General features: G+C 38.7%; 1 protein-coding gene across 8 annotated transcripts in view; it reads left to right on the top strand.

Annotated features, from left to right (window-relative positions):
* The window catches only part of RNLS (renalase, FAD dependent amine oxidase), a 316,262-nt gene that overhangs the window by 226,535 nt on the left and 75,106 nt on the right, over positions 1-14,621 (top strand). For all 8 annotated transcript variants that reach the window (XM_002820940.5, XM_024254285.3, XM_002820939.6 and 5 more), the window contains one exon: positions 1,149-1,322. In XM_002820940.5, coding sequence (XP_002820986.4) covers positions 1,149-1,322 — 174 coding nt within the window. The remainder of the gene's footprint in view (positions 1-1,148; positions 1,323-14,621) is intronic.

The raw sequence follows: 14,621 nt of genomic DNA, 5'->3' as shown, positions 1-14,621 counted from the left end.
GCTATGCATTATTTCATATAATCCTCACAACAGAATAATGCATTCTGTACTATTATTGCCAGTATAGACAAGAGAACTATAATCAAAGCAATTAAGTAGTTTGACCAGTGTCACATATCTGGTAAGTGGAGAGTCAGGATTTGAACTTAAACCTGCTCAATTCCTTTTCCAGGCTTTTCCTATTATTTACTTCCTACATTTCAACTTCTTTTGTGAAGAAGTTGACACAGACATTATTTCTTTGCATGTCTGTGTTTGCCTTTCTGTCCCTTTAAAGTTTCATCTTTGGTGTGCTTGTAATGAGTAGGGTAGGACCTATAAACAAAGATGACTAAGGTATGGTCCTTCTGCTTAAGGAGCTATTATAATCCACTGGCAGAAAGATGACAGGCAAACAAATCACTCTATGACATGGAACAATTTGTGTGCGTGTGTGTGTGTGTGTGTGTGTGTGTAGCAGTTTGTGTTCTGCAACTTTTAAGTTCAGGTGTACATGTGCAGGATGCTCAGGTTTGTTACATAGGTAATCATGTGCCATGGTGGTTTGCTGCACAGATCATCCCATCACCTAGGTATTAAGCCCAGCATCCATTAGCTCTTCATCCTGATGCTGTCCCTCCCCAATGCCCCCATCCCCAACAGACCCGTGTGTGTTATTCCCCCCTTGTATCCATGGAACAATTGAAGAGGTCATAACAGATGGAGCATCAGCCTCCTCATCTGTAACTTGGAAATAATACTCTACCTTTTAAAACTGTTATGATAGAGTGAAATGCTTATGTCAAGTATATAGCAAATACCCTAACTTGTAGTAAGGGGTCAGTATATGGAATCTATAATGTGGCCAGAGAGTCCGAGGACTGGGATACCAGACTAGAAAAGCAATATGGAGCCAGATTTTGAGAACCTTGAACGCCATTCCAAAGAATGTGGACCTTCAGCTTGATAAAAACAATGTGCCAAAGTTAATAATTATTCCAAAAAGAAATTAGAGCTGGTGCTATTTTACATTACCTTTCAAAATTCATTGTAAGTGAGATGGAGTTGGTGGAAGCTGTTGTAACTGGTTTAAAGGAATTTTATATTTGATGTGCTAAAAGGAAAGATGATATTTTTAAGTTTGATGCCTTTTATTTTTTCTTCCACAGTAATTAGTGAATGCCAAAGGCAGCAACTGGAGGCTGTGAGCTACTCCTCTCGATATGCTCTGGGCCTGTTTTATGAAGCTGGCACGAATATTGATGTCCCTTGGGCTGGGCAGTACATCACCAGTAATCCCTGCATACGCTTCATCTCCATTGATAATAAGAAGCGCAATATAGGTCAGTACCCCCATTATTTCCCTTAAATACAGTAACAATGGTGGGCGTAGATCATGAAAAATGCTGTTTAATTGAGTGTTGCCATTCTGAACAGAGCAAGCATTTAACTCCAAGCCACAGGGGATAAAATTTAATGTCACATTTGGCCAGTAATAAAATACACAGTGAAACCAGCAAAGTTTTTCAGAATTTCATTCACCACATGGTTTATATTACTGAGTTCATGAAAATAGTGTCAGAAGGTTTAAGATTTCAAAATGGCCCAAGTTCTATTGCTTTAATATGGATGCATCTATATGCAAATGTATCTCTCATTTGTTTCTTGGTGAAGTTTGTTTTTGTTTGTTTGGTTTGGGTATTTTTTTTTAATTTGGTAAGTGCTGCTCTTCCACTCCCTCGGCTAGAAATTAAAGGAGAATTTTACTATGTTATGAAAATCCTTCATTTCAATATAATTTTATTGTTTATTTACATTTTATCTGGGGAAAAATGGTAAATTTACTTTATAAACAATGTAACGGGTAAAATGTTTTATGAGAGCTTTACTAGAATGTGATGAATCTACACTCCACCCTTTTTGTTGAAGATAGTTATAAAAATTAGATTTGAATTGTAAGAAAAATATAACTGATTCCTTTTAGGCAAAAAGGTGAAAGTGTATTCTCATTTGTAGGATTGCAGTGATCCCTGAGAATGCTGCTTTTTGTGGAATAACCATTAAGGATGTAAAATGACTAAAACTCTTGAATTGTCCTGTCAATCTGTTACAGTGTTTTATGGGACAGTAATGGCTTCACCAAGCCATTAGTTAGAAGTCTGGCTTGATAAAATCACCAACTAATGTCTCTTGGCTCACCAGACCTTCATAATGATAGAACTGGGCTGGAGTATGGTTTTTATATCAGAGCTCATGATCTTAGAAAAATGTTTCTTTTATAACTTAAAACTCCCTTAGGGCTGGACTGTTTATGTTAACATGATACCACATATATGTACAATCAGCAGTTCATAAAATGCCTTAGAACTTCAACGGACTATTTTTAACTCTACAACTGCTTTGTTCTGAGAAAAGGAGACTAACCCTTGATCTTTTCATGTTATATGCCATGAATTAGATATTATCCTGTGTGTATTTCATCATAAGATATGATATCTGTCAGGGTGTATTCAGTTGTATATAACAGGAAAAAAAAATTTAAACTTGTTTAACAGCATAAAGACATTTGTTATATTATCTGCTATGGACTGAATTGTGTCTCCTCCATAGACATAGGTTGAAGCCCTAATCCCAATATGGTTGCATTTAGAGATAGGACTTCTAGGAGGTAATTAAGATTAAATGAGGTCCTAAAGGTAGGGCCCTAACCCTGTGGGGTTGATGGCCTTAAAAAAAGAGCAAAAGAGAGAAAGCTCTCTCTTTCTGTCCTGGCTTGCACACACCATGTGAGGACATAGTAAGAAGGCAGCTGTCTGCAAGCCAGGAAGATAGCCCCAACTAAGCCAAATCTACCAGCACCTTGATCTTGGACTTCTCAGCCTCCAGAACTGTGAGAAATTTCTGTTGTTTAAGTCACCCAGTCTATGGTATTTTGTTTTGGTAGCCTGAGTTGACTAATACATTATCTAAGGAGAAGATTGGAGAGACTTCAGGGTTCATTGATTCAGGAACTGAGCAATATCTTCAAAGACCTAGGTTTTATCTTTCTCTGCTCTCTACCACTCTCAAGGTTGACATCCTCAGAGGACTGGCAGCAAGACGGCAATAGCTGTTGGAGTCACACTGAACCTAACAACATGCTTAGGAATGAAATGAACTATCACTGGCTCTGTTCCTTTCTAAGAATCAAAGAAATCTTGGGAGGCCAAGGTGGGTGGATCACGAGGTCAGGAATTCAAGACCAGACTGGCCAATGTAATGAAACCTCATCTCTACTAAAAATACAAAAAACTAGCTGGGCATGGTGACAAGTGCCTGTAATCCTAGCTACTCAGGAGGCTGAGGCAGGAGAATCGCTCTTGAACCCAGGAGACAGAGGTTGCAGTGAGCAAAGATTGTGCCACTGCACACCAGCCTGGGCGACAGTGCAAGACTCCATCTCAAAAAATAATAACAATAAATAATAATACTAATCAAGGAAATCTTTACAGAAGCCCTTTAATAGACTTCTCCTCATGTGCCACAGACCAGAATTGGATTACTTGAGTACTCCAAAACTAGGTGCTGGCAAAGAGGGTGGGAGCAATGTGATAAACCTATACAAGTCCAGATCTACTCCTGGAACTGGTACTAGGGTCATCTTTCCTTTAGTTATGAGGAGTGCTACCTGAATAAAATAGAGTTTTGTTAGGAAGAAGGAAGGAAGTACTAAATGCTGGATTAGCAATCAATAATGTCCATTATCTTCAAGTAGAGTCACATCTTATATAGGAGGTAAAGTTCTAAAGTTGTCACATAAAAAGAGTCATGTACATTCAAAATTACCTTAAAAGTTTCTTAAAACTAAATGACATGTTAGAGAATGATGTAACATCTTTCAGTAAATTCAGTACAACTATTTTCCCAGCATTCAATAGATTTCTGTTTCTCTGGTGAAGCCAGATTAAAAGTTGATTTGGATTTATAGGACCCAGTGATATTTTCTACTACGAAAGGCACACAGGAAGGAAAGAAATAGCAGAGTCATATCTCCTAACAGACTATAAATCTGCTATAAAAATGGAGTGGGATGGTGGGTAAAAGCACCCACAGTACAGTGCAGTAATAATTTATAAAATTATGCAAATTTGAAAGAGTACAACATAAAATATTAATAAATTATCTCATGATTGGAAGCATTTGAAATAATAGAATTTTAAAATTTTTTTATATCAGCAATCATACAATATTGAAAAGAGTGGCTACATGAATTGGAAACCATGTTTTTGCTAAAGCCCATGGTGGTGCCACTTCAGCAAGCAAAGAAATACCTGCTTTTCTGTGACAGCTGTATGGGAAATTGATCTTCAATTATGCAAGTTTTAAATTAAGTGAGACAGAATGCCAGTAATGGCATCTCATAACATAAAATCTAACTGCTTTGCATTTAAACTATTTTTTTCTCACTATCTGGGGGCCAGGATACTAAATGGGTCTAGTTGAATTCGTATGCTACAAATGCCCATATAATGTAACTTCACTCTAGTTTATTGATATTGATATTTAACTAGGACAGTAAGAGTTTTTGTTTTGTTTTGTTTTGTTTGTTTTTTTGTTTGTTTGTTTGTTTTTTAACGTAGTTTCACTCTGTGGCCCAGGCTGGAGTGCAGTGGCAAGATCTCTGTTCACTGCAACCTCTGCCTCCTGAGCTTAAGTGATTCTCCTGCCTCAAGCTCCCAAGTAGCTGGAAGTACAGGTGCCCGCCACCATGCCCAGCTAATTATTTTTGTACTTTGTAGTAGAGACAGGGTTTCACCTACATTGGCCAGTCTGGTCTTGAACCCCTGACCTCAAATGATCCAACCTCCCTGGCCTCCCAAAGTGCTGGGATTACAGGCATGAGCCACTGTACCCACCCAGGAGATGTTTCTTTATGCCAGTAACACTACCCCACACCCTTGCTTTATGTGGGGTGTTTGATTGAATCAATAATTAATACTACAACGTACATACACAACCAATGAAACATTTGTGTTCTATCAAGGTAGAGAAGCAACAAGATAAACAAAGTCTGGCATGGTTGAGACCACAAAACACAGTCAGTTGGTAAGTCTTGAAGAGAGCTAGAGGACATAGAAGTAGCCCAAAGATCAAGGCATAATCATTTGTTAGAAGTCAGGAATAGGTAGTATAGTACATGTAGAAAGCCACAGCCAGAACCAAAGTTTCCTTAGGCAGAGGGAGTACATTCCAAGATGTACTAGACCCGACTTCAAGTAACAATAGTTATGAATATGCCCCAATATCCTTGTTTGTGTTTCCCAAAATGTGTTCAGTGGAACACTATTTCCTTGAGTTGCTCTTCGAAAAAGGGCTCTGTCATCAAATAAATTTGCAAAAATTTGTTTTGGAGAATCTCAGGACATATTATCTTTTTAAAGGATATTCCTATAGAAAAGACACCTTTTTACTTCTTTTAATCTAGAATTTCCTAAATGTACTTGACCATGGGTTATTGTATTTCAGCACCAAACCTACTAACATCCGACAGAAATGGTTCCCAAGTATACATTTGAGAACCCCTGACTTGATGACACCTTTCATGCTTCACACCTGGGAAGGAATTGTAGGCCAGATAATTGGAGTAGGAGGTTTGTTCCTGAAGGCATCAATTGGGAAATACTTGAGATTTTTTTAGAAATGAGAGAACCCTTGTTGCCAATAAACTCAAATCTTCATGGAGTTAAAATTTGAGAAAATTTATGTTAAAATAAGGTGTTTATCATATTAACTTGGGTAGTTTTAAAAATTAGTAAGATTGGCGTACTGGGAAGCATTTGGACTTACAAGACCTACATTCAGATTCTGGTTCTGATAAATGCTACTGTTGTACTTTTGTATAGGCCTTGTATTTGTAACACTAGTTTTTGTAGTAAACATACCCAAAAACCTTAATGGCCTGAGCATGACTGAGGTTTATTTCTTGCTCACAAAAAGCCGAAACAGGAGTTTGTGATTGGTAGGTAGCTTTCTTCAAAGCTTTATTTAGGAACCCAGGCTCCATCCATTTTTTGACTCTGCCAGCTTCATCAGGTAACTAACAGAGTCAGTGTGCTCATAGGCATCAATCTGTGGATGGAAAAAGGTTGGAGGGGAGCCAGAGGAGTTTTTAGGAGTAGGCCTAGAAATGGTGCACCTCAAGTGTGCTCACATTCTGTTGGTTAGGACACAGTTATGTGACCACACTTATTTGGAAGAAAAGCTGGAAATGTAGTCTACCTATATATGTAAGAAGAAGAAAAAGTGGATTTAGTGAACATCTAGCCAGTTTCTACTAAAACATTTAGCATAAATCATTCTGTAAAAGGAACAGATTAGACCTGTGTGAATGATAAATAGGTTTCAACACAAGTGAGAATCATTCAATAAGTAGTTGCCACCTGGAACAGCAACTAAGAATGATTCCCAGGTTGGGTATAGACTCAGTAGAAAAAGATCTTCCAACAATTAGCAATGTCTGTCATGTAGAGAACATAAGGAATGGTGCCACAAATGAGATACATTTACCTCCCAAGAAGATCTCTGAGGTCTATCCCAGGATCTTAAATTTGAAGTTAGACTGTCCAGGAGTCCAGACCCAACTCAGTTCCACCATTTACTAGCTGTGTAACTTTGGGTAAATTAAACTACCTGTTGCCTCCTCAATAAGATGAGTAAAATCATACCATACCAATACCAAAGGGTTACTGAGAATTAAATGATTTGAACATATGAAGACTTTGCATGGCATTTAGAAAGTAAGTAAATATTTATGATACGTATTATTATAATTAACAATTCCAGTCTTCAATTTGGATGTTATAGTCTCTGAAGCAAAGGGCATAAATATAAAAATCTAACTTAGGTGAATGCAGCCTCTGTTACCAATACAGATAGGAGTTAGGGCAACTTAAATAAATAAAATGAGTAAGCAACCCTGAAAATAATTGATCGGAAATTTAGCATTCTTTCCTTGTCACCATCTGAGGAGTGTTAATGATCAATAAAATAGCCAATAGGCAGCAATCTGAGGAGATTAAGACAATCTGAATTCTAGAGATGTGATGGCCAGTAGCCATAATGACATAGTTTTCAATATCTTATCAAAGAAAATAATCCAACTCATCTTAAAAGAAGAAAAGCAAATGAACAAACTTAGAATGTATTCATAGAATTTATCCCTGCAAGAATTTTATTGTTAGAATCTCTGAGTAACAAACACTAATATAATATATAATACCTTCAATGGCTGTTTTGCAAAATATGCAGAAGTGTTATTCCATGTGGCTATTTATTACATCAACTCTTTATAAAAAGAAGGATATAATATGAGATGTTATAAATAATTGGGATGGGCCTGAGGCTTTAAATCCAGTCACCTTGTGACACTTAAAAGAGTTCATGATTATTCCAGTTAAACAAATAGCCATGAACTTTATAACACAAAATGGTCCACTTAAGAATTGAATCGGGGGGCAGTTCCAAGATGGCCAAATAGGAACAGCTCCAGTCTACAGCTCCCAGCGTGAGTGACTCAGAAGACAGGTGATTTCTGCATTTCCAACTGAGGTACCAGGTTCATCTCACTGGGGCTTGTTTGACAGTGGGTGCAGGACGGTGGATGCAGCACACCGAGCATGAGCCGAAGCAGGGCAAGGCATCGCCTCATGCGGGAAGCGCAAGGGGTCAGGGAATTCCCTTTCATAGCCAAGCAAAGCTGTGACAGATGGCACCTGGAAAATCGGGTCACTCCCACCCTAATACTGCTCTTTTCCAAAGTCTTAGCAAATGGCACACCAGGAGATTATATCCTGCACCTGGATCAGACGGTCCCATGCCCACGGAGCCTCGCTCATCTCTTGTTGCTACCACAGCAGTCTGAGATCCAACTGCAAAGTGGCAGCGAGGCTGGGGAAGGGGCGCCAACCATTGCTGAGGCTTGAGTAGGTAAACAAAGCGGCCTAGAAGCTCGAACTGGGTGCAGCCCACCACAGCTCAAAGAGGCCTGCCTGCCTCTGTAGACCCCACCACTGGGGGCAGGGCGTAGCCAAACAAAAGGCAGCAGAAACCTCTGCAGACTGAAATGTCCCTGCCTGACAGCTTTGAAGAAAGTAGTGGTTCTCCCAGAATGGAATTTGAGATCTGAGAACGGACAGACTGCCTCCTCAAGTGGGTCCCTGACCCCCGAGTAGCCTATCTCGGAGGCACCCCTCAGTAGGGGCAGACTGACACCTCACACGGCTGAGTACCCCTCTGAGACAAAACCTCCAGAGGAACAATCAGACGGCAACATTTGCTGTTCAGCAATATTCCCTGTTCTGCAGCCTCCGCTGCTGATACCCAGGCAAACAGGGTCTGGAGTGGACCTCCAGCAAACTGCAACAGACCTGCAGCTGAGGGTCCTGACTGTTAAAAGGAAAACTAACAAACAGAAAGGACATCCATACCAAAACCCCATCTGTACGTCACCATCATCAAAGACCAAAGGCAGATAAAACCACAAAGATGGGGAAAAAACAGAAGAGAAAAACTGAAAATTCTAAAAATCAGAGCACCTCTTCTCCTCCAAAGGAATGCAGCTCCTCACCAGCAACGAGCAAAGCTGGACAGAGAATGACTTTGACGAGTTGAGAGAAGAAGGCTTCAGCTGATCAAACTTCTCGGAGCTAAAGGAGGAAGTTTGAACCCATGGCAAAGAAGTTTAAAACGTTGAAAAAAGATTAGACGAATGGCTAAGTAGAATAACCAATGCAGAGAAGTCCTTAAAGGATCTGATGGAGCTGAAAACCATGGCACGAGAACTATGTGACGAATGCACAAGCTTCAGTAGCCAATTCAATCAACTGGAAGAAAGGGTATCAGTGATGGATGATCAAATGAATGAAATGAAGTGAGAAGAGAAGTTTGGAGAAAAAAGAATAAAAAGAAACGAATAAAGCCTCCAAGAAATATTAGACTATGTGAAAAGACCAAATCTACGTCTGATTGGTGTATCTGAAAGTGACAGGGAGAATGGAACCAAGTTGGAAAACACTGCAGGATATTCTCCAGGCGAACTTCCCCAACCTAGCAAGGCAGGCCAACATTCAAATTCAGGAAATACAGAGAACGCCACAAAGATACTCCTCGAGAAGAACAACTCCAAGACACATAATGTCAGATTCACCAAAGTTGAAATGACGGAAAAAATGTTAAGGGCAGCCAGAGAGAAAGGTTGGGTTACCCACAAAGGGAAGCCCAAAGACTAACAGCAGATCTCTTGGCAGAAACTCTACAAGCCAGAAGAGAGTGAGGACCAATATTCAACATTCTTAAAGAAGAGAATTTTCAAGCCAGAATTTCATATCCAGCCAAACTAAGCTTCATAATTGAAGGAGAATTAAAATCCTTTACAGACAAGCAAATGCTGAGAGATTCTGTCACCACCAGGCCTGCCCTCCAAGAGCTCCTGAAGGAAGCACTAAACATGGAAAGGAACAACCAGTACCAGCCACTGCAAAAACATGCCAAATTGTAAAGACCATCGAGGCTAGGAAGAAACTGCATCAACTAACGAGCAAAATAACCAGCTAACATCATAATGACAGGATCAAATTCACACATAACATTATTAACTTTACATGTAAATGGGCTAAATGCTCCAATCAAAAGACACAGACTGGCAAATTGGATAAAGAGTCAAGACCCATCAGTGTGCTGTATTCAGGAGACCCATCTCACGTGCAGAGACACACATAGGCTCAAAATAAAGGGATGGAGGAAGATCTACCAAGCAAATGGAAAACAAAAAAAGGCAGAGGTTGCAATCCTAGTCTCTGATAAAACAGACTTTAAACCAACAAAGATCAAAAGAGACAAAGAAGGCCATTACATAATGGTAAAGGGATCAATTCAACAAGAAGAGCTAACTATCCTAAATATATATGCACCCAATACAGGAGCACCCAGATTCATAAAGCAAGTCCTTGGAGACCTACAAAGAGACTTAGACTCCCACACAATAATAATGGGAGATTTAACACCTCACTGTCAACATTAGACCGATCAACGAGACAGAAAGTTAACAAGGATATCCAGGAATTGAATTCAACTCTGCACCAAGTGGACCTAATAGACATCTACAGAACTCTCCATCCCAAATCAACAGAGTGTACATTCTTCTCAGCACCACACCGCACCTATTCTAAAATTGACCACATACTTAGAAGTAAAGCACTCCTCAGCAGATGTAAAAGAACAGAAATTATAACAAACTGTCTCTCAGACCACAGTGCAATCAAACTAGAACTCAGGATTAAGAAACTCACTCAAAACCGCTCGACTATATGGAAACTGAACAACCTGCTCCTGAATGACTACTGGGTACATAACAAAATAAAGGCAGAAATAAAGATGTTCTTTGAAACCAACGAGAACAAAGACACAACATACCAGAATCTCTGGGACACATTTAAAGCAGTGTGTAGAGGGAAATTTATAGCACTAAATGCCCACAAGAGAAAGCAGGAAAGATCTAAAATTGACACCATAATATCACAATTAAAAGAACTAGAAAAGCAAGAGCAAACACATTCAAAAGCTAGCAGAAGGCAAGAAATAACTAAGATCAGAGATAGCTAAACTAAATAATTAAGGAGATAGAGACACAAAAAACCCTTCAAAAAATCAATGAATGCAGGAGTTGGTTTTTTGAAAAGATCAACAAAATTGATAGACTGCTACCAAGACTAATAAAGAAGAAAACAGAGAAGAATCAAATAGATGCAATAAAAAATGATAAAGGGGATATCCCCGCCGATCCCACAGAAATACAAACTACCATCAGAGAATACTATAAACACCTCTACGCAAATAAACTAGAAAATCTAGAAGAAATGGATAAATTCCTGGACACATACACCTTCCCAGGACTAAACCAGGAAGAAGTTGAATCTCTTAATAGATCAATAACACGCTCTGAAATTGAGGCAATAATTAATAGCTTACCAACCAAAAAAAGTCCAGGACCAGACAGAGTCACAGCCAAATTCTACCAGAGGTACAAGGAGGAACTGGTACCATTCCTTCTGAAACTATTCCAATCCCTAGAAAAAGAGGGAATCCTCCCTAACTCATTTTATGAGGCCAGCATCATGCTGATACCAAAGCCTGGCAGAGACACAACAAAAAAAGAGAATTTTAGACCAATATCCCTGATGAACATCGATGCAAAAATCCTCAATAAGATACTGGCAAACCAAATCCAGCAGCACATCAAAAAGCTTATCCACCATGATCAAGTGGGCTTCATCCGTGGGATGCAAGGCTGGTTCAACATATGCAAATCAATAAACATAATCCAGCATATAAACAGAACCAAAGACAAAAACCACATGATTATCTCAATAGATGCAGAAAAGGCCTTTGACAAAATTCAACAACGCTTCATGCTAAAAACTCTCAATGAATTAGGTATTGATGGGACGTATCTCAAATTAATAAGAGCTATTTATGACAAACCCACAGCCAATATGATACTGAATGGGCAAAAACTGGAAGCATTCCCTTTGAAAACTGGCATAAGACAGGGATGCCCTCTCTCACCACTCCTATTCAACATAGTGTTGGAAGTTCTGGCCAGGGTAATCAAGTAGGAGAAAGAAATAAAGGGTATTCAATTAGGAAAAGAGGAAGTCAAATTGTCCCTGTTTGCAGACGACATGATTGTATATCTAGAAAACCCCATCGTCTCACCCCAAAATCTCCTTCAGCTGATAAGCAACTTCAGCAAAGTCTCAGGATACAAAATCAATGTACAAAAATCACAAGCATTCTTATACACCAATAACAGACAAAACAGAGAGCCAAATCATGAGTGAACTCCCATTCACAATTGCTTCAAAGAGAATAAAATACCTAGGAATCCAACTTCCAAGGGATGTGAAGGACCTCTTCAAGGAGAACTACAAACCACTGCTCAATGAAACAAAAGAGGACACAAACAAATGGAAGAACATTCCATGCTCATGGATAGGAAGAATCAATATCATGAAAATGGCCATACTGCCCAAGGTAATTTATAGATTCAATGCCATCCCCATCAAGCTACCAATGACTTTCTTCACAGAATTGGAAAAAACTACTTTAAAGTTCATATGGAACCAAAAAAGAGCCCGCGAACAAAGCTGCAGACACCACGCTACCTGATTTCAAACTATACTACAAGGCTACTGTAACCAAAACAGCAGGGTACTGGTACCAAAACAGAGATATAGATCAATGGAAAAGAACAGAGCCCTCAGAAATAATACCACACATCTACAACTATCTGATCTTCGACAAACCTGACAAAAACAAGCAATGGGGAAAGGATTCCCTATTTAACAAATGGTGCTCGGAAAACTGGCTAGCCACATGTAGAAAGCTGAAACTGGATCCTTTCCTTACACCTTATACAAAAATTAATTCAAGATGGATTAAAGACTTAAATGTCTTAGACCAAAAACCATAAAACCCTAGAAGAAAACCTAGGCAATACCATTTAGGACATAGGCATGGGCAAGGACTTCATGTCTGAAACACAAAAAGCAATGGCAACAAAAGCCAAAATTGGCAAATGGGATCTAATTAAACTAAAGAGCTTCTGCACTGAAAAAGAAACAACCATCAGAGTGAACAGGGAACCTACAGAATGGGAGAAAATTTTTGCAATTTGCTCATCTGACAAAGGGCTAATACCCAGAATCTAGAAAGAACTCAAACAAATTTACAAGAAAAAAAACAAACAACCTCACCAACAAGTGGGTGAAGGATATGAACAAACACTTCTCAAAAGAAGACATTTAGGCAGCCAACAGACACATGAAAAAATGCTCCTCATCACTGGCCATCAGAGAAATGCAAAACAAAACCACAATGAGATATCATCTCACACCAGTTAGAATAGTGATCATTAAAAAGTCAGGAAACAACAGGTGCTGGAGAGGATGTGGAGAAATAGGAACACTTTTACACTGTTGGTGGGACTGTAAACTAGGTCAACCATTGTGGAAGTCAGTGTGGCGATTCCTCAGGGATCTAGAACTAGAAATACCATTTGACCCAGCCATCCCATTACTGGGTATATACCCAAAGAAATATAAATCATGCTGCTATAAAGACACATGCACACATACATTTATTGCGGCACTTCTCACAATAGCAAAGACTTGGAACCAACCCTAATGTCCAACAATGATAGACTGCATTAAGAAAATGTGGCACATATACACCATGGAATACTATGCAGCCATAAAAAAGGATGAGTTCATGCCCTTTGTAGGGAGATGGATGAAGCTGATAACCATCATTCTCAGCAAACTATCGCAAGGACAAAAAACCAAACACCGCATGTTCTCACTCACAGGTGGGAATTGAACAATGAGAACACTTGGACACAGGAAGGAGAACATCACACACCGGGGCCTGTTGTGGGGTGGGGAGAGTGGGGAGGGATAGCATTAGGAGATATACCTAATGTAAATGATGAGTTAATGGGTGCAGCACACCAACATGGCACATGTATACATATGTAACAAACCTGCACGTTGTGCACATGTACCCTAGAACTTAAAGTATAATAAAAATATATATATATATTAAAAAAAAAAGAATTGAATGAACATGGAACTATTTGAACTTGCAGAAAATGCAATCCAGACAGGTAAAACTTTATAAGTAGAACAAAAAAGGAAGACCGAGAAGAAGGGAAAAGGAGAGAAGGAAAAGAAAAGAAGAACCATAATCATGAAAAACTGTCAGGTTTCCCGTTTGGGCTTTTATTTTAAAATATCAGAGCTCTCAGATAAATTAGTAATCCTCATCTTAAAATAATAAGCAGTGACTAGTAATCATGACATTTTGTCATTTATATAATAGACATAGTTATTTGTAATTCTGTTATGTAACTGATGTTTTCCCTATAAATCTGTTAAGGCAATTTAATTAACAGCTGTCAAATGCTAATTGCAAATATTCATCTCATTATTATAGTGATGTCATAGAATATCACATGATAGTAATATCAGATCTTGGGGTGGTCTCTCAGGAAGAAAAAAATATATATATATATAAAATGTATATATGTACTTATATACAATATGTGTATATACACATATATACATACATAAAAATAAATATCTATTTTTTGTTATTTAAATTAATAGGCACAAATTATAAAATATAATATTGTGATTTCATGTATTTCTCACTTTTAAAACCAAATATGGGGACCAGGTTCACTTGCTCCTGCCTATAATCTCACCACTTTGGGAGGCCAAGGCAGGAGGATTGCCTGAGGCCAGGAGTTCACACCAGCCTGGAATATGTAGATCCCAACTCCATCTCTGTTATTTAAAATAAAGGAGAGGGGGCTTTTATTAGAGAATGAAATAACCCAGCCCATTTTGTAAGGAGAACATTTGCACACAAAGGAAAAACAAACAACAGACCCTTTCAGCCTCTAGTTTCCCTGTCAAGTTATCGACAATGGGAAAGATTTACATCTAAGATAACATTTGCCCTCTCACTTGCAAAGCAACTTAACTCAGTATGAAAATCAATGCCAGAGATGGAATGAAAGTAGAAAATCAGCTAACTATATAAAT

This window comes from Pongo abelii, chromosome 8 (genome assembly GCF_028885655.2).
Source record: "Pongo abelii isolate AG06213 chromosome 8, NHGRI_mPonAbe1-v2.0_pri, whole genome shotgun sequence".
NCBI lineage: Eukaryota > Metazoa > Chordata > Mammalia > Primates > Hominidae > Pongo > Pongo abelii.
This window is presented reverse-complemented; position numbering and strand designations above follow the sequence as displayed.